At 37.0% G+C, this 26,552-nt stretch overlaps 1 protein-coding gene across 3 annotated transcripts in view; it reads right to left on the bottom strand.

The window, feature by feature from the left end:
• The window catches only part of tox2 (TOX high mobility group box family member 2), a 127,757-nt gene that overhangs the window by 32,017 nt on the left and 69,188 nt on the right, over window positions 1-26,552 (bottom strand). For all 3 annotated transcript variants that reach the window (XR_003935419.1, XM_030133940.1, XM_030133941.1), the window contains exon 4: window positions 18,836-19,123. Coding sequence is in view for 2 of the 3 variants with exons in the window: in XM_030133940.1 (XP_029989800.1) it covers window positions 18,836-19,123 (288 nt within the window). In the remaining variant the exon portion in view is untranslated. The remainder of the gene's footprint in view (window positions 1-18,835; window positions 19,124-26,552) is intronic.

The raw sequence follows: 26,552 nt of genomic DNA, 5'->3' as shown, positions 1-26,552 counted from the left end.
GAGCCTCTGAACGTCCAAATGGGTCATATGTGATGACCATGAAAAGATAACAAACTGTATTTTACACCAATTATTTACATATATTGATAGGATTAGTGGATCAACAGTCATTAAACATTTTAGATCAATAGATGGTTTTGGTCAAAGGTGGATGTTTAGGTCTTTATGGGTTAAGTCTGAGCGAAAGTAGCCAAAAACCTTACCGTGAGTCATTGCTCGATATTGTTCATTCATAATTCATCATATTTTCTGTTTAAGATTTTTGGTCTTGAGTGAAAAACTAAAGAGACCAGATGTCTACATGTGGTTATAAATCTTTCTTTATGGTCAGTACATGACAAATACGTTCAGAAATCTAGAAGTATAACATTAACACTGGAGTAGCTGTGGCTCAGGAGGCAGAGAGTTTGTTTTCCACAAACTGGAAGGTTAGTGGTTGAATCCCTCTGTCCACATGTTGAAGGGTCCTTGATAAAGACACTAACCCAAAAATGCCTCTGAGTGACTGTGGCACTACTGTGTGAATGGGGGAATACGACACTTAGTAAAGCACAGCGAGTACCAAGGTGGAAAAGCAAGAAAAGCAAATAAAAAAAAAAAAAATTCAGTTTACCAAGAACAATTACAATAATAAACTATGTATTTCATTATAAAAACATTGAACGAGTCAGGGATTGTTTACATTAACAGACTGGTTTCAAATGATGCATGATACTGTTGTGACAGAAAAACAGATATTCGCTTTAATACTTAAGTCACACGTCTTAGGAAATACTGAAAATGATGAATTGATTTTATTAATCCATATAAAAGAGATTTAAAAGTTAAATAATTATCAACTGTACTGTAATCCCTTTGGTTCACTGACACACTGCCTTAAGGATGTTTCTCCTTTGTATTTTTGTTCATGTTAAGTTTCTTTTTTTTTCTTTTCTCTGTTTTTCTTTGTTCAGTTTGTGTTAATGTAATGGTCCAGAGACAAAGATTGTACCTGTCATTTATTCAGACTTATTAAATAACAATAATAAAAAAAAAAACACACCAAAAAAACAATGAATTATTTTGTAGTTTACTTGACAATGTAAAGAGAATAAACCTTACAGGCAAAAAATGATGCATAATGTGTAATCACAGCCAGTGATCATTATCATTTTATTGCTTTATAGAATCACAAAGTCATATCATTTATTTTCCTAAAACTTTGATTTATTTGCAGAGCTGATCTGTGAAGCGTATAAAATCTATTTTTTGTAGAGCATAGCAGAAGGTTCTGTTGCAACTTCACCTACTTCCAAGGTGCACAGTGAAGGAAAAAAAAAGACATTAGGTCAAGAACTCTAGCAGAACTAGTAAAATAAAATAACTTCATTAAAACTAGACCATCACAGAAATATATAACCAGCATGAAACATTAAAAAAAGCATTAAATCTATACATTTTATTCTCATAAGACATAAAACTTCCCTAAAAAATACAGAAATAATTACAATTTGAGTTTGCTTAAGTGGCAAATGTAAAAGTAAAGGCGACCAAAGTCTATGAACTGCATGGAAACAGGCATTATTCTATTTCAGGGCCTAAAAGCAGTATTATATGCAACAGTTTGATGTCTAAAGAGTGCTGCACATTATTGAAAACACTCCCCCTGTGATAATGAACTTCTAATAATCAGAATGCTTTTAGTCAGCGCTTTCACCTGTTTGAGACAAAGCAAGAAGTTATCACATAGTGCCATCACACCAGAGCTAAATACAGCGACAAGCAGACGGCTGTACAAATATTATGAAAGATTCTGACAAAGGTTGCTGGTTGCCATAGGTACTGTATGCTAATTCCCGACGGCATCATCTAAATGTGTGTCCATATGAGGAGGGGGAGGGATGTGGGTGATTGCACAGTGAACTGGGTTTAGTTGATCACTGTTCTCTGCGTTTACCATGTATAGTGACTTTTTATGGGTTTTTAATACACATAACAGGCCTGAGACTGAAGTTGCAAACCCAGCCTGTCATAAAATCTGACAATTACATGAACATAAGTCATATTATTTGTAGATTTGGAAATAAACTTTGCATCTGACCCCAAAAAGACAGAGATTAAGACCTTGACAACTTCATCATCACCAGTGTGACATTTTGATTTAATTTTGTAGTGTTTTAAGACTCCACACCCCTAGTGATAAGCAGCAAGTTGAAAGCGAAAGTGTCCTCAATGTATTTATTTAGATTATTTATAAAGTTGGATGCTGAGGTCTCTTGAGTATTGTCATGGCTGTGCTTAACCTCCAGCAATTTAGTTGTTTGTTATAAAGCCCCAGGAGATGAGAGTTTGCTAATAAACTGTGGAGGAAAGTGAGAGGAAAGGAAAGGAAGGAGGACACAGCAGCACTCAGGAAGAAACAGATAAAAGAAGAAAAAAAGAAACAATAGAAAATGAGACAGAGAGCGCATGACCTAAGTGCTGAAATTCATCTCTAAAGTTAGCGAGGGGACAGTTAGATATTGCTTTTGGGTGATGAGCAGCCGGCCAGACCTAAACTGTGATGTAAAGCCAGGAAACTCAGTGTGAACGTGTTCCTCTGCCATCGTTACGCCTGTCGTGTTTGTATTCACATCTTGTACATCATAGTCAAATGGGAGTCAAATAACAAAGGCTTTCCAATTATGTGTAGCACATTGTGTGCGAGATGGAATATCACAAAGCCATTGTTCCCCTGCTCCTGCTGACCTTACCTTTGAAATGGTTTCACGGCCGCTCCAATTGCCTGCACCATTTGATTTAGCTAAGGGGATTTGACCACCAGCACAGAGATGAGAGGAGGGGAGAGGAGAGGAGGTAGCCCTTCTCCAACTGCAAGGAGAACGAGCACAGATTCGCACTGGAAGGGAGTAAAACAGCTAACCTTGCTCTGTCCTCGTGACGATTACACCGGAGTGGCATCTGTTTCATGATTTAAATAAGCAGCTTGATTGCTATCCGAAGTTTTTACTGCGCTGGCATCATAATAGAGCAGCCTCTCCATGGTAAAGAATCAATAAATGTAGTGCTCATTCTCAATTTAATAGCGTTGTCTAAAATAAATTTTCAGTGTGTGTCACTTTTTAATTAAGTGCCTTCTGTAGCGCTGAAGTCTATTTACTTTGACTTTATTGTTACTTATTCCGAAATGAAAATGAAAACTGGAATGTATTTGCAAATATTAGAGCACGCACAAGTATTTAGAGTCACCTGTTTTGTTGATCTCGTCGTCCCATCCTGTCTAAATATACCGAGCATCAACACTTCTAGTCCTGAGACTTTTTCTCTCCTCACTCCCTGCTTGACTGCAGCCATCTTGTTTAGAGTGATGGCTCACTCACACAGGTTCACGGCTGCTATTGTAAAATCACCCAGCGTTTAATTGAAACAAATGACTATAATAATAGAACATTATCCCTGCAGGCACCCAGCCATGACAGCTTTAATTAGAGGCGCGTTCAAGACTGATCCTTCAAAAGCACAGCCGCCGCGCAACACGGTGGTAAACACGCCTTTAGGTGGGGAGCCAACCCTGGGCCTCACAGCCCTCAAAGCTACTTCTCATTCACCCCGAGGGCAAAGCACTAACAACTCAGTTCCTCAAAGAGCCTCGGAGCCTAACCCCACCCCACCCCTCCACACCCCCACCTCCCTCCTTCCCTCCCTCTGTCATCAGTCTTTGCTTTATCAAGCTTATATATACCCACGAGGGTCATTTACACAAGCTGAAGAGAATTAATAAGAGTGGATTTATGAATCATACGCTACTTTAAGTATGAAAGCCGAGTCAAAACGCCGCTTTTTCCTGCTTGTGACATCAGACAGATGCAAAGTGAGAAGATGCGGCGGGCAGCAGATGATGGGATGTGTAAGAAAAAGCAAACCCGTCAGTTTTCAGGACGCTGAATTGGATGGATTTTAGTCAAAGTGACATTTGCAAATATTATTTCATGAGGAAGGATGACTTGGACTCCATGCTATCCAGGTGTATTAACCAACAGCCAACTGGATTTGAGTAACACACTACGCAAACCTCATTTAATCATTTTTATTAGCTGGTAATCGCTCCGTGTTGCCAAAACAAGACACTGTAAGGTCACTTTCCCTCGTTCCAATTACACACTCATCAAAAGGAAAAATATAAAACATTTGCTCTTGCACCTCCAGCGCTGAACTGTGATCAAGTAATTAATCTGGCAGGAAAACAGCAATACCTCACAAACTAGCAGCATAAGAAAATAATTACGACTTTAAACACAAACTTTAGACGTGAGAAAAAGCTACTTATTCCAAGAATGTCTTAAGTAACCGCAGTGTTATGAAGGACTTTCCCATTTTATATCCCAAAGCCAAAAAAGTGCAGACCAAGATATGTAAGTTTCATGAAATATTTAGGAATGGCTTTTAAGTCGTGCCACACAGATCGAATAAAAATAAATAAAATCTTTAGAAATGTGAAAGCAAAAAAATGTGGAATTCTGTGTTGCTTTTATGAGAAGCTCCTGCAATTTTCTCCATGTACGGGCGTTGGTTGACATTATTAATGGATGTGGTGTTACTTGCATCAAATGAGGTTGTCTAAAAGTATAGCTGGAAGCGTTTGCACAGAACGGCTGATGTCTCTAGTCGTGATTGACTGATGGTTTGAAAAGTACAGTACCACCCTGAACGCAGCTCACAGAGGATCTGTGGCAGCAACAAGGCAGTGGTTGATTTGCAGATAGTGATGTCATGATGTCCCCCTCGGCACCATCCTCCATGTTCCTCATTACGGATAATGTCAGAACCTCCTTTGCTTTTATTTTCTCTGTGTCTCTTCCTCTTCATCCCCCCTCTTCCCCCTCCAGCCCTCCTCTCCCTTTCCCCTCTCTCTCTCTCTCTCTCTCTTGTTCTCAGTCTTTTTATTCTCTGTCTCTCTTTCATTCTTGCTCTCGGTGTCTCTTTCTCACCAGCTCTCGCTCCCCCCTCAGCCCTGGTGTGTCTCTGAGCTCACCTCACAAAGCACAGCATCACAGAATCAGAGCCTTGCCTGACATGACATGTAGGAGACGGTTGTGAGGAGCGGTAGGGACACACACTCTTGACAGCAAAAGGCAAGGCTCCTCTGCTCCCACTAATGAGACTCCTGACTGCCGTGTCAAACACACTTTGTGTATGTGTGTGTGGGCGTGTCCACGTTCACACAATGAAAAAAAACACACGTAGATGCAGAAATAATGAACACCAAAACAAGAAGGCGCATACAAATAAATAGAAGTTGCTGGTGCTAAATTATGTGCAAGTGCTCACACATACACACACACACATGTACATAAGTGGGGGTCATGGTGAGGTAATTTACACATTTCTGACAAACGCCGTCTGCACTTCAGTCTTCAACTTTGAACCATAACATATGCATCTACAGCAGATTACCAAACAAATGAACTTCCTCTGTGTAAAAGGCCTTTTGTTCAGACATTTAACTGTTTAAAGTAACAGGCCATGTTCAGTCGTGTATCATCTAAACATTTTCATTTCATTTTAACAGATTAAATGTCCCTGTGCACAGCCTCATCTCCCCCATATTCATTCAGACTCAGCTTTGTTTTTAGAATTCCAGACATTTATTTTCAATATACAGTACTGTGCAAAAAATTTTAGGCCACAAGTAAGTTTGTTGTTTTAGCAAGAATATGATGATGTGATGTACAAATACATTTCTCAGTCTCTCAGTCAACTGAAATAGAGAACATTAATGACAAAAACATCTGGGGAAAAAAAACCAAAACAGATTGACATATTCATTATTTTCTGTGATCTTCCATCTGTGCAGACATTATGACATTTACTGAACTAATCTTCCAGTGTTTTAAACCAGGTTTCATCCAACACATGTCCAGTGTTTGTTATTGTTTGAGCTACAGAGATCATACTAAACACTGACTGTTTCCTGTAGACGCCATGTAGTTTATACCTGAGTGAGTTTTTATTGCTGTATATACTATTTACCTACATTTCTTTTATTTTAATAAATCGACTAAAAAATAAATAATATGGTCATAACTGCGTAAAAACAGCAAAGGTAAAGATGGCCTTAGACTTCCCATAGTACTGTATATTTTCAGTCAATAGTTGTGAATTCTTAATTTTATAATTTACAATTTGGTCAAATTCTCAAATGTTTGCCACATACATACTATCTACAGTATTACTGATAATGGATGGCAGCATTGCCTGTAAATTGTGTGACTTGGAACAAAGTCTTGTCCTTCCACAAGCTTCTCACACTGTGAACAGAACAGTCAGAAATCCATGCAGAGTCAGGGTTTTACTCCTCACAATTATTCTATTGACTCAGAGTCAAATGTGAAGTTTCCTCATATTTTCATGTTTCCATTTGCAATACATGGACAAAAGTATTGAGACACGAAAGAATTCAGTTGCATCACTGTGAAGAAGAGGCTAAGATACAAAACCAAAACAACAAATGTCTTACAAATCAAAAATAACATTTTATTTTGTTTAGATCTATCTATCTATCTATCTATCTATCTATCTATCTATCTATCTATCTATCTATCTATCTATCTGTCTGTCTGTCTGTCTGTCTGTCTGTCTGTCTGTCTGTCTGTCTGTCTGTCATCTATTAGGGTTGTGTATTGGCAAGAATCTGGCGATACCATACAAATCACAATACTAGGATCACAATACGATATATCGCAATATATCACGATACTGTTAAAAAGGCACTTTTTTTGTTTGTTTTTGAAATGATTATTTCCTTGAAGAATTGAATTACACCAGAAATATGCACAAATACTAAACACATTTTTATTTGATCCCAACAGGATCTAATGTTATATCACAAAATATTCCTGTGTTCAAACTGAAATTCTGTTTTCCAGACATTACAGTTTAAGATCCTGTTCAAATGTTCATATTCTATTAGTTCAGAACTGACATCAGAACATTATTTTTGTGCAATCCCAACAAAGGAACGAACATTATTTAATAAAAGAGTGTTAAATAATAATAAATAAGATATAAACAATAAAGAAAAACAAAAAACAAAAACGAACCTCCGCCATATGTGCATTTGAATAAATACGTAAAAATATCGATACAGTACTTTTTAATATCGATACAGTATTGTGAAATGAAATATCGCGATATATTGCAGAACCGATATTTTCTAACTCCCCTATCTATCTATCTATCTATCTATCTATCTATCTATCTATCTATCTATCTATCTATCTATCTATCTATCTATCTATCTATCTATCTATCTATCTATCTATCTATCTATCTATCTATCTAAAATGGTTACACAATGCTTCAGCGTTTGTTTCTACTTCTTTTTTCGTATTCTGATCATAAATAATCATTTTAAACCACAATTCACCATCTTCCCTTATCACTCAGGTAGAACAAAACCAGCCTTAAAAATATATACCGACTTAATATTTATTGTGATAATAATTAACAACAATATTTTTGTCCATATAGTGTATCTTCATGGAATCATTCGTTTTTATCAACTGCACGTCTTTCTTCAACAAAACAAGTCCACAACATTACGTGCTTCATATGTGTAGTCTTCTTCACCCTCCTTCCTCCATCCCTGTCACTGATTATTATGACCACATAGTTCTAGTTTTATCTCATCTAACCAGAGAACATTCTTTCAAAAGTTAAAAGCGTTGTCACAGTCCTCATTTGCAAACTTTAGTCTGTTTTTTATGCAGTTTTTGAGTATGGCGTCCTCCTTGGGGAACAGCCTTTCAGGCTCTGATGATACAGAGCTCTCTTTACTGTGGAAGGAGATATTTTTTGCACCAGTTACCTTCAACATCTATACCAGCTCAAAGTCTGTTGTCCTGGAATGCTTTTCAACTTGTTGCACCAGAACTCATTCATCTCTGGGATCAGTGCACGTCTCTGTCTCGCTACTATTGTTTTAGAATGTCACATCATAAAAATAAAGTGTTTGGGCCACAGAACTCACACAGGGAATATGTACTGAAATCAAATGTGAATCAGCTGTGAAAAACCTGAGATAGAACATTGTTAGCCAAGGTGTACGTAGTGAGGGACAACAAATACCAATTCCATCCGACTCCTATTATGATTTTATATTACATCTGCAGCTTGGTGTGATGTTAAAAATGACACTGGCAAATTTTACCAAATTTGAAGGACAGACTAAAATCAGATTACCAGCAAGTGTTTTAATGTATCAATGAAGCCCTTCGCATTGAAATTTATGTTATGCACTGACATCAAATAAGAGAACAGATGCAGTGCTTGATTATTTATTTATTTTTTAAATTTTCATACTCAGTGTATAGAAAAAAACACATTGAAAGTTATCATTTGAACAAAGTTCTACTTACATTGTGAATACAGACTTTCCTGGAATGCCTGTCATCATGATTCAGTGACATATTCCTTTGCATCTAAATCCTGCCACATATTCTAACATATTACACAGGATTTCAAGCCTACTTCAGGCCGTAAAGCATTCTGGGAATTTTCTACCACTCTGTCTGGATCCTGCTCCTTGAAATCACTCCACTTGAAGGGCCATTTGATGGGGTAGATGACCACTACCCCTCGGTCCTCAAATGAAATGGGACTCCACACCCTATGGATCAGGGCCAAGGGAGTGGGATTCAGTTTGGAATTGGGCCAAAATCCTCTCGCTAATAAACACAACTCGAGAAACCCTTTCTATAAGAAAACATTAAGAGGGAAAATAACACGGCTAAAATTTACTTAGGGGGTCAAATGAGTGGCCATTTTTGTCGAAAAAAAAAAAAAAAGTTGTAAGAAATGCATAGAACTGTGTTGAAATAGTGCTAATACATTTGTGCACAGACTACTGATATTATTTGACAGTGGAAGCTATATTTTCAGAAATATTGGATTTTGAATAGCACGTGTATGTGAAAACGTTTGCTGGTGGACGGACGTGACATTACCCATGATGATCTGGTCAGTACCAGTACTTTATTAGTAATAAACTTATATACTTACTATTACTAATTATCCTCTTATTCATAAATGTTAGTATTGTGGATCTAAAACAATAACAGCTGACACAAAAACACAAAATGTGTCAGTGGACGGATGTGACATGGTTGTTACAGATCCCATCATACTGATGCTCAGCAGCCATGTCACCATTTCCAGAAATGATCCCTGTGCAAAAACTATCATCATAATTATTTATTGTATAGTTTATCATGATACTAAAGAGTAAATAACAATATAGAATTGTTATTTCTTTATAAAATGCTTATTATTAGAAAACTTGATTTAAAGAGTGACGTGTGACATTCTTAATGTATGTATTGGCGTAACATAAGCAGGATGGATCAGCACCATACTACATATTGCAACCTGTAAAAATAAAATATGTGATATGTAGTATATAATCTTGTAAGAAAAACTGGGGAATCTAAAAGAATAGAATATTTGTTTTTCAGGTAAATTCAGTTAAAATATAACTTGGCCATTTGTGACATGAAAATATAGCATTAATTGTGATGAAACTGGACATTTTTGACCTGAAAACATAGTTCATATGACCATCAACATGTTGCAACAGAACTGAAATCCTGTAAATTTGCATAACTTGCATTTACCAACACAAAGTTCCTTTGGGGATTCACTTATATTGATTTCTTATGCACAAAGACATAAATAAGACCTCTAAGCAAATTTTGGCCAAAGACAAAAATACAAACAACCCAGTGATTTAAGTGCCGTAATTACAAATACAGTTTAAAACTAAATGTCTTCTATTCTTTAGTAATAAAAAAACAACATATAATACTCCAGATATTGCTTAGCCACAGAAAAATCAACAACCCTTGAGTACCTAACGAACACACTTCAGTCTGCTCTCTGTCTTTGGCCCAGTATTCCTCTCCAGTCTGATATAAAACACAAGCTGTGACAATCTTCTAAGAATTTCTGCAAACATTTCATCCTGCTCTGCAAAATCAATGCTGGATTTCACCCATCAGTGCCACGTGTACCTTAAACTTCTCAGTTCTAAATGATCACAGTACAATTTTACCTGAGGTGTTTTAATTGTCCTGGTCGCAGCCACTCTTGTGGATGCATGCTGACTGAGTGGCAGAGTTGTATAAAACTGGTAACTGGTGGCACAGCAGGGAAGGGGCCCTCTATGAGATGACATGGAATGGCTCTACACCACCACCACCACCAGGGCAGAATATTCCTCGTGGTGAAAGCAGAATACGCTGATGGATGGTTGAGATAGGGCACAGTGCAATATGGACATGATTTCATGGCATGATAAATCTCAGCAGGGGCCCCTGGCTAAGTGTAATATGAAATCCCTTATCTATGTATCTGCTTCATAACGCTGGATATCTGCTGCAGCTGAATCTGCCTTTGTTTCTTTACCTTCTGTTCTTCAATTGATTATAGGTGTTGATTGAATCTACAGCGTAGAGGACAGTGATGACAACAACATGTGTGATAACACATCTTGAACTCAGTTGTTTTTGAAATGCGATGTGATGAATTATCTATATTGGAAATTGTCATCGTAGAAATGTTCTTCTATTACCTGCAGTCCCACTGATAAGCACCATTATTAGAACTGGTTTTGCATAGTGGTTGATAGTGTAGCAGCAGGCCTGTGTTTGTTTGTACATAACCAGTTTGTATTACACCTGCAAGTTAAATAAAAAGCAATTTGTTTCTCAAAAGTGATCCTTTTAAAGTATGGAGAGTGTGTTATTTAACACCATCTCTTAAGACTGTCTGATTAATAAGAAAGAAATGAAGCTGGCACCTTATCCTCTGATTAGCTTAATTTGATAGGTTAATTGACTTTATCAGGATGGAAAAAAGATGAGTTGCCCTTCAAATCTGCAATAAAAATCCACCTGAAATGATGAAATTGGAAAATAACCTATATTTCTTTTAAGATATTTCTTAATATACAACTACAGTTTCATATCACATTGCCAGAGAAATAAGGCACTTTCTCCCAGGAGATGAGAAAAGAATTGAATTTTTCCTTATCGGTCATCTATTTTTCCACAGAATGCTATTACTTGCTGCCTGCCGTTGCTAAGCAACAGGAAATATTAATAGGACCTTTTATTAGCTAGGCTTTACCAGTGGAGTACTAAAATGAGGAAGTGGAAAACATGAATGTGTTACATAAATCTCTGAACGTTTCAGCGTTTGCACAAGTCTCTGTTTGTCCTCTGATTTATGGCTGTGATGGTTCATTTATGGGTGAGGGAGGTGTGAAATGCCAAAAAGGAACATTAGCCTATAAAAGACAACTTGAAAGTAAATAATCACAAAAAATACAAAGTTTTCAGAAAAGGGAAGAAAAGGAAGCATTTTAAAGAACAGCCCTCCATTCTCCTGAGGATTTCAAAAAGGCCATCAAGCAAGCAAGCGATTTTTGTTCTGCTAGTGGCATTGATCATTCACAATCATTTATGCCTGAATCAACATTGGAATAACTAATACAAGTCCCATTCTATCACTGGGCTTGTTGAACTGTGGTAAAAAAAAAGCGACAGACATTCCATCATTTTCCGCAGACACTCTAATCCCTTTAAAAAATGACAGAAAATGAATGTCTTTGAGAGAAGAAATAGGTTTTCTTCATCTGAACAAAACGTGTAGAATAAGGCGAAGCCTCAAGCGCAGAAAATCTTTGGAGGCAAAGGTAAGACAAATTTAAAGTCCATATTGGAATGTCCAAACACCATTAATTACAATATTTTCAAAATGTCACATGGGTAAAAGTCTGGAGATATAATATTCTTTTTCGCACCAACATTTTCTCTGAGTGCATCACCTTATCTCTAATCCAGCTTTTTTGGGCCCGTGTTTATACGAAATCCGGCAGGTATACAGTGTGCGATAATATATTGGCTGAGACCCTCCATCAGAGAAGGAACACATTAAAACACACCTCTGCACTCTTATCATTAATTCATCCTTGCTTGTCTGTGACAAGTTCAGTTGACATTGCAGCTCATATTTCATTCACACAGACATGGAGAGAGAGCACCTGCCAGGAACACTTAATACCTCATAAAGAAAAAGAGAGAAAGAGAAGAAACACAGGCATCCACCCAACTTAACATGACAATCAGGGTGGGATTAATACTTAATAATTAACCTCAACAACAGGAGATAAAGGGCTTGTGGGGAAACTCTTACATTGGAATCTTGTAACAAAAGAATATTAGAGGATGGATCTGAATATGAATAGAGCCAGGAGATCTTTAGGGGGGCCACAACCCTCATTACAAATGAAATGACCCTCATTCAGGTGGATTCATGTCTTGGCAAAATAACAAATGTGATAATACGGAGGATTTTGATGGCGCTAAGACTGCTGCTGCATATAGCTCTTTCTGCTTTGCTGTTATGCATAACATCCCCCTGCTGATTATACATTCATCATACGTTGCATATTCACAACATCACACTGGAGCCAGTTTGATGATGGCTAATACTGCATGCATCAATGAGAAAACAAAAAAAAAACAAAAAATTGTAATCAAAAATAATTTATTCCAGATGCAGTCACAGGTCATATGAATTTGGGGAGCATTTTAACTATATTGTAATTGAATATGAAACACTTCTCTGTTGGCAGATTTGCAGATGCAGTTGGTACAGCGCAGGTGTGGCACTCAGATAAATATATCTATCCAGCCAATAATAAAATAGGCTTGCTGCAGGCGAGTTCTTGTGTAAATAAAGACACAACACACACAAAAGCCACTTTGCTTGAGAGTCTAGAAATTATTCACTAGTAGTAGCAGAAATGTGTATCTTTCTGGGCTGATACTGATAAGATCAATGCAACCTGAGCATGGCTATTAAATGTCTAATGTGTTTTGGAACTTGTAGATGCTATGACAGTGGGGGCATTAACAGAAAGAGAGAGAGAGAGAGAGAGAGAGAGGGAGGGAGGGGGAGGAAGGGAGGAAGAGAGGGGCCCTGCCAAGAGCATCAGAGCATTGGAGAAAAGAACTCCCTGAAAGATATCAGGTTTGTCCAGGAGGGACTTCAGAAAGCAACATAACAAGCATCTGCAGAAAAAAAAATATGAATCTAAAACGGCCTCTTTATAAAATTAAGAGAGTGCAGTCAGTTATGTCTTTTTGGTTTTTGAGAGACAGTGGAATTGAAAAAAAAAACCCAACAACACTTGGATGGGTAGTAAAACAACGTCTATCAGCTCCACTTCCTGCTAGAGCCAATACTCTCTATTTTTTTCTCTCTGTATTGTAATGAAGTCACTATCACACAAAAAATCCAACAAGTAACAATGAGCCAAAGCCAGATGCTGTATCTTTGCCCACACATCTCTATTGTTGTCCAAAAACTATTAGAAAACACATCAGTAAACCACAGTGTAGCACTACAGGACACGATTCTTCATTTATACATGTGCATTACCAAACCCACTTACACAGATCTGACTCTGAATGTGGCCTGTGAGACAAATAGTTCCAGACAAGTGCACTATTTATCCCTGTTTGAATAAAGTTTACAAAGTTGAATATACATTTTTTTTAAATGTTTAAAATATATCTATAATGGGAACAGATGGGCTTGGGGCTGCAGAGTCTCAAAGCACTAGGTAGACTCACATATTGTCGGCCTTTTCCTGGAAAACACTGATGGTAAGAAAAATATAGAACACCATCTGACTTATTTTTCCAATATTTGCTTCTCAAAATTGGTCTCTTTCGCCATGAAATACTTTGTATATAAGAAAGAGACTATAATTTCCATTGTTTAGACATACATACAACCCTCAAGTTCACCCTCCCACCACCTACGTAAGCCCCGTTATCTATTCAGTCTAACAGCTCCTTGACTATGATCAACTGCTGCAGTAATGCCACTCTACTCTAAACCCTTTTTGTTACATAATCGTCCTATTTATTTCATGTTTGTATTGTTGCACCTGCAATGGAGTACTCTGAAATGTCTTCATACTTGAATCACGTAGGCACACATTAAAAAACCAGAGGCTCTCAGCCTTTTGTTGAGGCAGAATAACCTTATTTCACTCAACTGAATTATCTCTAAAATATCTAATAATGAAATCCAGGAGCTACAGAAAACCGGAGGTATACGCTCATTTTGAATAAGAGTTACCTCTTTCCTCTTTGCAATTTCTTCTTGCTTTCCTCCTCACAATGCCCTCTCTCTCTCTCTCTCTCTCTCTCCATCCTCACCCCTCCTCTCTTCATCCAACTCTATTGCACTCTTTTCATTGCCCAGCTCACGTATTGAATCTGCCTGATGAAAACAGATCTCACTGCAGCACCACAATAGAATGGCTGATGCAGGAAAGATGAACCCTAATGGATTTTTTTTTTCAATGTGCTCAAGATTGAATATAAGGCCTGACCTCCAGATGTAGTGGATCCATTTCAACAGCAGGGATATTGTTTAGAGTGAAGACACAGAAACACATAGGCACATGTGGACACACACGTACAGTACAATGTCAACAGCAGCTGCAAAAAGCCCTCCTCACCGTTCCAACGATGCATTCAGGGCTCAAACACCGCATTTCTTAGCACTCAAAACAGTCTAAAATTAGAATGAACCCTCATTACTTATCTATCCATGTCAAGTGAGGTATTCATAATGATAGCATCTCATGTTTGAACTGCAGAGTTTGCTTAATTACTCTGCTCAACAGACTGTGTCAAGGTGAGGCACCAATTTAATAGACACTCCATTCTCAGCACAAATGAACCTCTGCTACGGTTTGGTAGTTTCGCCAGGCAGCCTATTTGATTTAGAAATTTCTGAGTTTGCTTTATATGCTGCTTTTTGTAGGAAAGTTGAAGTGGGGCCCCGAAAGAGAGCTCCACTGTGCTCCACGGAGCTACTTTCTGAGCCAGTATAAATATCTGGGTAAGGACAGTTACAGTAAAAACAATTTTCCATTATTTTCTAATTAAATCTCAATATGGAGTACGTGTACATAGCATTTATCTGTGTTTCTCCATCATCAAAATCAGACAAAATCAGTCACATCTTTACAACTGGGTATCTGAGCAGCAGCAGAAGCTTTACTAGTCCTTGTATTTTTAATACATGGTGTGTTCGTCATCATGTGCGGGTTCAACATTTCTAATCTCATGCATTTTTATCACACAACCTGCAGAATTCAATCTATTAAAACCAGCAAGTGTGGCCCTCCACAGCGGTAACAAATATCCTGACTGCAAAGTCAAAGACCGGCCAATCAACCACTGTCTCCGCAGTAAAGGTCATGACCAAAATGTGAAATGAATATGAAGATAAATGACACATAAATCTAATACCTCAGGGGACTATATCAACATTATATATAATGTATGGTGTATTTGTGTTTTAGATCTTTATCAAACCTTATTTTGGTTACATGCTGACTGTTGTTTATCCTTATCTCTTCTGTTTATGATAAACAATATAATACATGCTGCTTGACCTTGATGCACCAGTACACATTTAAATATAGACTACATATAATGGATGAACTTGTCTTTTCATTAACATACACACAAATAAGTTGCTGACAAGTCGATAATATGAAGCATACACTATTATAAATGTTATTAATTTAGTATAAGACACAGCTGTCAAATGTGTGTACAGTTGTGTCACTGGTAAAATCAATTTCAGTCACCATGACGTTAGAACCTGACATTCATACATTCAATCCAAGTCATTACTGAACAATACAATAAATATAGAACATACAGTACATGTTCTTTCCTTATTGAATGTATGATGCAGTCAATTTACGCATTACTTTCATCCGTGTTAAAGGGAAGCATTGAATTAAATAATTCAGTGTGAAAGTGTGACTTCATCCTGGCTCTGAGCCTAACTCTACTTACTGCATAATTCAGAAAAATCGTAAAAGGTGGGCAGCACTTGGGGACGGGAGGGGTCATGGGATGGGAGGTGTGGAATATGTGATGTAGGAGTTGTTCAGTGACATCCCAGGAAAGGGGAAAATAGAGAGTGACACAAACTTGCAAGACACCTATGCCACCAAGGGCTCTTTTGAGGAGGAGGATAGTTCCCTTGAAGCCGTGGTGGAGGTCCGTAGTGGCCTCCAGCCGTAATAGTTTGTGCCGTTGGCTATAGCCCCAGCAACAGCCGAAACCAAAGCTCCTGGAGTCAAAGCAACAGAAGCGCTAGAGAAGATGGGGGCTGCCTCTGCACTGTAAAAAAAAAAATCCTGTTGTTTCTACGGAAAAAAACTGGCAGCTGTGGTTTCCAGAACAATGCTGTAAAAAACACATCCAACTGTAAACATATTTACGGAGTAACATGTAGATTTAACATTTTAAACATGTAGATTTAACATTTTAAACATGTAGATTTAACACTGGATTTAAATGGTAAATGGACTGCACTTATTTAGCGCATTTTCTCCACCTTCATGGTGTCCAAAGCACTTTCCAAAACCACCAGGTCCAACTGGGAGCAATTTAAGGTTCAGTGTCTTCCATGGACACTTCGACATATGGACAGTCAGAGCCAGGATTCGAACCACCAACCCTTTGCTTATTGGACGAGCTGCTCTACCAACTCTACCAACCCATCAATTTACAAATTTAAAATGTTACATTGTTAAATGTTTACTTTTTTATAACTTTTTTATATATACAAAAAAGCAAATAGGCCGTTATTTCAACATTATGGTCTTTGCAATTTAAACGGCACCACATTGTATTTCAATTTACAGTTTTATTTTCTAAAAACAATAGAAATACATAATTTCTACAAACAAATCTGGTTTTGTTCACATGCTTTTCCTGTAAGAACTACAGCTATATTTGATTCAATCGGTAACACAAAAATCTTTTCAAATAAACAACTTTGCATTGTATTGTCACTTACAGTTTTTTTATGTTGCAATTTTACAACTTTTTGGTGTTAATTCTACAGTCATTTTTTACAGTGTAGGAGGTAATGTTCCATGAGTAAAAAGGCAAACGTTCAAGTAAGTTGTGAAAAGCATAAGTCAACGGGACAACAAAAAGCACAAGACTCCTACTCAAGAGGTGGGGGCTGGGAATCACCTCTGAGGTCATTGACATTTTTTTATTTATACATTTAAAGGTAAATGAGTCCCAAACTATTGAGTCTCTGTCATTACAGACTTTGCAAGGCTTAGTATGAGTTAAAGGATGTCAACATTAACATCATCCTTGAAGTATTTCATCACAGTACGGTCACACCATTTACCTCACAGCTGAAAAAGCAAGTGTGCAGTACTTCTTTCGAGGAATACATTCAGTGCCCCTCTACTCAATATTTACATTTTGATCACTGAATAAGATTCAAAGAAGCTAACAGTGCTTTGAACTTGTTCTAATCAGCCGCAGCTTCAACACAAAACAAGCGTTCCTTTTAATGTAGAGGTATATGTATATGTGAAATAAAAAAGCCTTGGCTCTTGGCAACCTACAAATTATGTTTCACGCATAAGCTTCTCCATACATCATATGTTGTGATAGAAAACCTGCTCTATTTCCTGCAGTTCTCATGAATGCAATTATAGTTTGGAGATGCTAATTTGTAGAAGAGCAGGTCTGTGCAGAGCTGTGGGAGTAATCAGTGCGTATTCATGTTTGAAGGCTTGACAGATTGACCGATGCATGCTGTCGAGCTAGATATGATGCTGATGGATTTACCCACAATCCTTTTCTTCATGCATCAGAGCTGACATGGCAACCAGTGAACAATCATTCGTTCCAACCACTAGCCCCCTTTCATATGTCTGGAAAATTACATTTACCTTAAGCTGTTGTGGTCTGTTTCATATTACAAATTTGAGGGACATTTGTTTTAATATGCGTAAAATATATTGTGCCAGTGCTTGGATTTTCACTAGTGTGTGTGTGAAAATGTAAGGTTTTTCTGTAAGTTGTCCTCAGTAGTTCACAGAAGAATTGGGCTTAAGCAGAGTAGTTGACCATCTCTTAGCTTTAAGTCAGGGGTGTCAAACTCATTTTAGTTCAGGGGCCACATTCAGCTAAATTTGATCTGAAGTGGGCCGAAACAGCAAAAATAATAACATAATAATATAGAAATAATGTCAACTCCAAACTTTTCTCTATGTTTTAGAGCGAAAAAAGTTAATTCACACTATGAAAAGGTTTACATCTACAAACTATCCTTTCAAACAATGTGAATAACATGAACAAACTGAAAAAATAAGTGTAATTTTAACAATATTCTGCCTCGGTTTATCATTTACACATTTACATTATCATATAAAAAATACACCAAACATTTAATAACAGGCAGAATCTTGTTAAAATTGTACTTACTTCTCTTAAGACATTTCAGGTTGTTCATATTTGTTCAGGTTAATTACATTTTTTGTGAAATTATACTTCGTTTTAGTGTAAATACATAAAAATATTTACATTTACAAACATAAAAATTTGGAGTTGTCATTATTTATATGTTATTATGATAGTATTTTACTGGTCCTGCCCACTTGAGATTGAATTGGTCTGAATGTGTAACCTGAACTAAAAGGATTCAGTGTAATTTTTGCATTTCACAAATTCATCCCGAGGGCTGGATTGGACCCTTTGGCGGGCCAGATTTGGCCCCCGGGCCGCATGTTTGACACCTGTGCTTTAAGTCCAACCCTTTCACTGAAGCGTCTGATCATTCGATGGCTGTAAATTGTCTGAAAGGTTCCCTGATTCCATGAACAGCTTATGTGCGATACAAAGTCCCCAGAGGACGGTTCGGTGCTGGTAGCGCTACTCACCGAGGGCATTTGGCTGGAGACAAGGTGGCTGTCCTGTGCCAGCATGTTCGACATCATGAGAGTGGGCAGTTCGGGGTAGGAGTACGGGTTGATGAGCCCATTGTGTGGCAGCGAGTGGCAGAGGTAGCCTGTAGAGTCATGCTCCATCAGGTGAAGAAGAGGGGGCTCAGGGTGGTTCGGCGGAGTAATAGGGGGGATTTCGTAGTCTTCATCCCCAGCTCCATTTCCACTGGCATTACCACCGCCTCCTCCTCCACCACCACCGCCACCGCTCTGACCTGTGTAGTTCTGAACACACACAGAGCAAAAAAAAAAAAAAAAGATTAGATTTGAGAAGAATAGGTTTAGGTAAGACAATTAAACTTAAGCTGAGTCCTCATTGTATATGACGCTATTAAATATCGGCTGTAGATTCAAGAATTCAATTAAAAAGATATATAGTGTCTGAAGTCCTGAATTTTAAAATCAGAATCATTTTTGGACGGACAGTGTAACTGGTAGTTGGAGCATGTTCAAGACCCAAACAGGCATGAAACTACCCCTGTTAAATCATGACAACCTGCGTAAAAACCACAGCTGTAATGAAACAACAAGTTCTTAAAATGGTAAAATACTTGTGTACAGAAAACAAGTAGGAAAGTTTCCACCACTTTTTTTTTTCCACCACTGATCACATACGAGACAACAAATAGGCCATTCATTTATCACACAGAAATGTATAAGAACTCATTTCCTGTAGTCTTATGAAGCAACACCATAGACATTAAGTCATAGTTTATGGAAAAAGGAATTCAGAAGGCGTTTGTTTTCGACAAATGTACACATTTCTGCATCTACATTTGACCAATGAAATCCACTGTTCCAATCATAGTCTGTATAAAATAAGAAGACGAAGAAAATGTGACTTCACCCATTGGTTTCTGATCTGTTGTTTTGAGGTCAGTTGTTTGTGAATATATATTAGCTTATATTAGCTTTTTGGAGCTGGAAGTGACCATATTTGGACAAAAAGCGTGGAGCTACAGGAATCCAAGGAGTCAAAGGTGAGCTAATGCTAAATCTTAGCTTACTGATTCAATAACTTAAACACAGTATTTTACAGTCTTCTTAGTGGAAACCATTAACCACAACTAGTTTAGGTGTGTCTAAGGAAAAATGTGTTCTATTAAATGAACCAAAACTCTGAAAGCCAGACTCAACAGCCTTCTATTTGACCTAAGCCGTAACAGACAGAGGCTAAATTTACACATGGATCATCTGATTCCAAATAAAATGGATGAGCCGAAAACCAATCCTGGAAAAAAACATTAAGTTCAGTGTAAATCTGTCAGAGTCAGGGATTTCAAGGTTCAAGATACTTGTTTATAATCCCTGATCGGCAATTTGATGTACAGCCAACAGTAAATAAATACATATGCAAACACAGCAACCAACAGTGGTCATCAAACAACATCTAAAACCAGAATAATTCCAAATTACAAAGTATCATTTATAGCAGTAGGAATAAGTGACTTTCTGAATCTGTGTTTTTCTGCATCATGGTAGACTGTATGTATTTCTTGATGGACACAACAAAAATTTATATCACAAAAGATAGCTTTTTTTTTTTTTTTTTTTTTTTAACAATATATTTATTAACACTTTTTTTTATATACACACATACACTTATAAACACATGTAAATCTGTACCTTACAAACAAAGGCACCTGCAACATTACAAGTGTTACAAGTAAACACACATATGCAAAAAAAAAAAAAAAAAATTACAAATAAACAATACACATACACATAACAAACTTCTCAGTCATAAACATTTGTACATAATTTAATGCCCTGTTACAATTATGGGTATTTGAACTCATTAACCCTGTTGTAAGGTTTACACAACTGAATATTTATCCTCCTCATTACCTCCGCCAAGGAGGTTATGTTTTTGCCAGGGTTTGTTTGTCTGTTTGTTTGTCTGTCCGTTAGTGTGCAACATAACTCAAAAAGTTATGGACAGATTTTGATGAAATTTTCAGGGTTTGTTGGAAATGGGATAAGGAAGAAATGATTAACTTTTGGGGGTGATCCGGAAGAAATCCTGGATTCTGGATCACTTTGAAATTTTCGTTAACATTGTGGTAAATGGGGCCAAAATGTTCGTTTCCCAATATCTCGCTTAATTATTGACCAAAACTCATGAAATTTAACTCAGGAACTGACAATGGGGTCCTCTATCACATTTCAAAGGCTGATCCGGATCTGATCCAGAAGGCGGATTTTATTTTAAAAAATAAATGTAGGATTTGTATCACCGATTATGTGGGGAATTTTTGCGCTTGGCGGAGGTCTGCGCTCTCCAAGTGCTTTTCTAGTTGTCATTTGCTAAATCAACATTTTTAACAAATATCTTAAAAGCTTCCCATATTTTTTCACACATATCCTCCCTACCTTTTTGCATGTACGTCAGTCTCTCCAAAGGAAAAGTTGTCAACATTTGCTTCACCCAGTACGCAATACTTGGCCTGCTGGTCTTTTTCCAAAACATTGCTAAAAGATAGCTTTTTGAAGCTAACCCCAGCCGCCATTAATGGTATTAAAACTTTAAGATGTAAACCAAACTTCAAAAGTATATTCACCATCTACAATAAAAACTATTTGGAGTACGCAAAAAAAACCTTTTGCTATTTAACAAATCTTTGTCCTCACTTGGAAAGAAACATCTTTAAAGGTTTATTTTATCTGAGCGCCACAAAGACAGTAATGTCATTTTGGTTAGCAAACAGCAAACACACTTCAAACTGTTCCGCAGTGATTAGAAAATATCACCTGAAGAGACTGTGATACAAGGATCAGCTGAACTCACCACAGGGCCCCTAAAATACTGAACTGACCCACTACAGCTACTGCTTGACTCCATTTTCTTTTCTCAGTGTCAGATTATTTCATAAAAGTGGAACACAGTAAGAGAAAACTTTCACCAGACCAACAATATGTAAAGTTACAAAGGGAAACATTTACATTAGCACAGTGGTTCCAAACCTTTTTTTTTTTTTTTTTTGTTTTTGATCATGTAATAGTTTTCTATACTATGTTGTAAATAAATGTTAATTTTAAACAACATTTAGGTTATATAATGTATATTATTATGGCCAAAGGCAGAAAAGCCAGGTGTAGATTCCTGCACAAAGTGAGAATTTGATTTTCCTTGGTCAGGATATGTACAGTCAGTCCAGCTTGGATTTACAAGGCTGACAATTAATACTGAACAAACAATAACTCAAACTATGAATTATGAAAGAGCTGCAGCATCTGAAACCAACCACAACGAACATTTGAAAGATAAACAGTACCACAGGGCCAAGGTTATTATCGTTAACGAAAACTAACGAAAACACGAAAACTAGAATTGTAAAAACATTTTCGTTAACTGAAATAAATAAAAACTATAATTAAAAGAAAAAACGATAACTAATTGAAACTGTATTATGTGCTTATAAAACTAACTAAAACCTATAAAAAATTATGGATAAAATTCCCTTTGTTTTTGTCTTTGTCAGTGTTGGATTGATATGAGATCGATTTATTTCCCTCAAGTAATTTTAGCTGCTGGCACCGTATGATATTTAATGGTCCGTCACTTCTCGTCACTTGTCGTTTAGTTGTCTTCTCGTCCCCACTCTACCTGGAAACATGGAGACTAAAGTTGGGAGAAAGCAGCAAAGTCCTGTCTGGGATTTATTTGAATACGATGGCGAGGAAGATAAAAGGTATATTAAAAAAAACTAAAACTAAACTAAAATTAAGCATGTAGAAAATAACAAAAACTAATGAAAACTAGCAAACCTGCTCTAAAAACTAATTAAAACTAACTGAATTAGAGAAAAAAAAGTCAAAACTAAATAAAACTAAACTATAATGAAAAATCCAAAACTATTATAACCTTGCACAGTGCTTCAGTTTTATTTATTTATTTTTTTTAATCAATTACTAGAAATTTCAAGCGACCCCATTTGAAATCCAGGCGACCCCAACCCCAACGTTGAAAAACACTGCATTAACACATCTGCCACATATTGAACTGTGTTAGTGTTGTATTAATATAGCAAACTTTAGACAGGTGTTTTGTTTCTATGGCAAAGACTAAGCAAAAAGAGTTTATAAGAGCTAAGACTAATGGATATTATAGCATATGCAATACATATTATTATGCAAACTACTCTTGCCTTTTCACAGTTGAGGGAAAACTGTTGATTGGGATTATTTTAGTGGTAAAAAAAAATTGCTTCTGGCAGAGTACCAGTGCCACCTACTACTTTACTATTCAAGACATCTTGTTTCTAACTTCTAACTGGTAGGTGTCTATTACAATATAAAACTGAGCCCTTTAAGAGTTTTAGGTAACCATAGCAACAATACTTCAGCTTTCCGCTAAATTGCCAGTCACCTCTCATTACTGACATTGAAATGCATAGGGAATATCTGATAGAGCCATGCTGTAAGTGCAGTAATACAGTGTGAGGCAGCCAAATAGTCTGCATTGCATTGTGGGTGGTTTTTAATGTTTTCCTCTTCTTACTCAGGACATGACGACTAACATCTAACTGTCACTGATAGCTGTGTTAAGCAACATTTGGTGATTTGTAACAAGCCAATATCAGTTATCTTTGGTGTCAATATTTTAACCACAACATCCACTGTGACCGTGTATCATGACTGATCATAACAGTGCATCGTCATTTTTAATTAAAGAACCAAACAATGAATTCCTTCAGTATACAATGTCCCTTTTTATTTTCAAATATGAAGATTTTGTTATTATATATTAACATTTGTCAGCCGAGGAACTCCTGCTACTGCACAAAAACCTTTGCAAACTGTGTAAATTCCGATCTGTCATTTTGGTAGGATAGGTGTAATTGGGTTTCACATGTTGAACATCTCATTTTGGAACAAAAAGCTCAACGTTCTGCGTTTGGTAATAAAAAAGACCAACAGCGTCTGTATTTGTGTGCTGTCACGCTAACACAGTAAGTCCAATCAGATCAGAGTTCTACACAGAGCAAAGAAGAAAAGAAAAATAGCAGGGAAATTCAACGGGGAATGAAAAGCAATTTTGTCTGAGACGATCCAACTTGACTCCCATTGTAATGACTGAGTCAAATTAATCATCACAAATAATATTCTGGTGTCAGCCATTCAAGGGTTTTTAATAGAATTTTTATGATTCATGTCTAGCAGTATACATCAAACAGTCAGTTCTGCAACATTTCTGAAATCAATTCAATATCATCTTTGTGTAGGCTGTCATCCTCGGCAGCAGAGTGGTCATTTATCTCTCAAACAGATACTTTTAGAAAATAAGGGACACGGGGAGATGGAAGAAAGGAGAAAGGATATACAGGGCACGTTTTTTCCCATGTTTCTCCAAACCCTGTTTTAGTATATTGAGGTGAGCTTAAAGGACCAACCTGTAATTTTTAACCATATAATTTACAGGTTTATTCTGATATACAAATGAAGGGTTTGACGTTTAGATGAAAAATGGTCTTTTGCAGAATAAAAAAAACAAAAAAACACGCTGTTCTGTTGCAAACATCAGCAGCATCATATGAGTTTTTGTCTACTTATCTTCATTTTGATATAAGCTTATCTATTTGTGGGATTCTGTCCTTTTGTTTCCATCCAGATCATAGATTGTGCCTTGAAGCCTTATACTTTTTTCCAATAGTGCCCAGCTGGATGAAAAGGTAACTTGTCTTTTAACTGAACACAATCCGAGGCAGTAAGCACTTAAGAGAGATGAGAGGAATTTCATTGAGTCACAGTAAACAAAACTTTAATTGGACCGCATAAAGGGATGTTAGCAATGTTTTATTATAAAGAAACAATGTAGGCACAAACTCAGCATTAAAGGCACACTTTCATCTTCCTTCATGTTACACCAAACGGGAAAAAGAAGAAGCAGAAAAAAAAAGTCTGTAATTGCTTCAATTTGATTTACTTTGTCCTGACATAGCCTGCAAACCAGCTGATATTAATTTTCCGGACTGTCCTTTGAAGACAGATGTTTTTGTAAACCTTTGGGGATAGTGTTATTGTTTGGTCTAATGGACAAGAAAACGAACATTTCCTGAAATTCAATTTTCCTCATAATTGTTGGAAGGAAACTAAATTGTCTGCTGTAAACATTGGAGCCATTGTGTGAAGTGAGTCCCCATGCATGTGCCTCGGAGCCTTCACATCATCATCATCTCATCATCTTTCACTGTGCTTCACCACCGCTGTGGGTGACCACTGTGTAATCTAAAGACCGCCGCGCTTAGTCACCATCTAGTGCAGTGTGTTCATCACCCCTTTGTTTTGTCAGTCCATAAATATATATCCATGCTACAGAAACATTTTCCTTGTCCCATGTGTTGCTTGTGCAAAGGGACGAAGACTGAGAATGTGTCATGTGTTAGATTGTTGTGAAGGCTCATCCAGTGCCCTTGATGATAAAATGTAAATACCAAGGACGTTCCCAGTTGGATTGTGGCAAGATAAATTATTCATATACCTCTATTCAGAATGAGATTGCATGCACAGAGCCACATGTACACTACACACCGGCTAATGTATGCTCTTTTCTCCTTTAAAAGTAAAATCCAAACAAAGGCACTATATTTTATGGATCGTATATAGCCTAACATGTGTCCTAGTATGGAATTGGCTTTTCAAACAAAAGCCTCATCTTTTTTTTTTTCCTCCTATGAGGTTCATATCATTGCTTTACTTTAAATAGTAAGGCCAGCGGCATCACTTCAGTTCCTTTTCCTCTGGCTCTTTCTCTGTCCTTACAATTCATTTTATATGCAACTACACTGACCTGCAAACACATTATGTTTTGTTTCATCATAGTGATTAATGGTTCACTCTAAAATCAAATGTACATTGTTCACAGATACTTTAAGATGCCCAAAGATAACTTTTTTCTCTGGTTTTTACAACATAATTAAACTTTTTATTGTTCCAGTAAAAGCACGTAGTTAGGTTTGGGTAAAGATGCCAACACTATTAAATGGAGAAAAAAAATCCGCAAAGACACAGTATAAAATGAGTCACGATGTATTAATTCATGTGTACACCAAACCGCTACCTCTTCCTAACCAATGCACTTTAGTCATGTCAAAACCTGAACTGTGAAAATGCAAACTCTGCTGTATGGTTCCACAATCTTAATTGTGTACATTCTCCTCCTATTTCCTGCCTATTGAGGAAAACTAAAAGAAGTCTCAGATCTTTCCATGACAAATCAAAGCATTTCATTTATGACAAAATGTAATTGGATTTGCAGTTTAGTTGCATATGAAGGTAATCTCTGTGCGAAAGGGTTGATTTTCTTGCTAAAAGGTCCTTTATTTTCGTCTTCTGAACAGCTCCCTGTGCTATAGGAAAGATTATTTCCAATACACAGTATGCTCAGTCGACACAGTAAGCGAAACACAATCTGTAACATTTTAATTAAGAGACAGATCTCTCGGCAGTAAGTGTTGCATACCAGCACACCTTTCATTTGAAAGAAACAGATGAATAGACAGTTGGTGTGGGACTGAGAGAGAAAATAACATTGATTGGGGAGCTTTCCAGCTTGTCTTTTATTTGGCACAGTTCTCTGCCTCCCTCTCTAACACTGCCTGAGTGTTCAAGGCTTTCTGGAGATGATATTGACTGTGGCTAATGGCTCATTATC

The sequence above is a fragment of the Sphaeramia orbicularis genome, chromosome 5 (assembly GCF_902148855.1).
Source record: "Sphaeramia orbicularis chromosome 5, fSphaOr1.1, whole genome shotgun sequence".
NCBI lineage: Eukaryota > Metazoa > Chordata > Actinopteri > Kurtiformes > Apogonidae > Sphaeramia > Sphaeramia orbicularis.
This window is presented reverse-complemented; position numbering and strand designations above follow the sequence as displayed.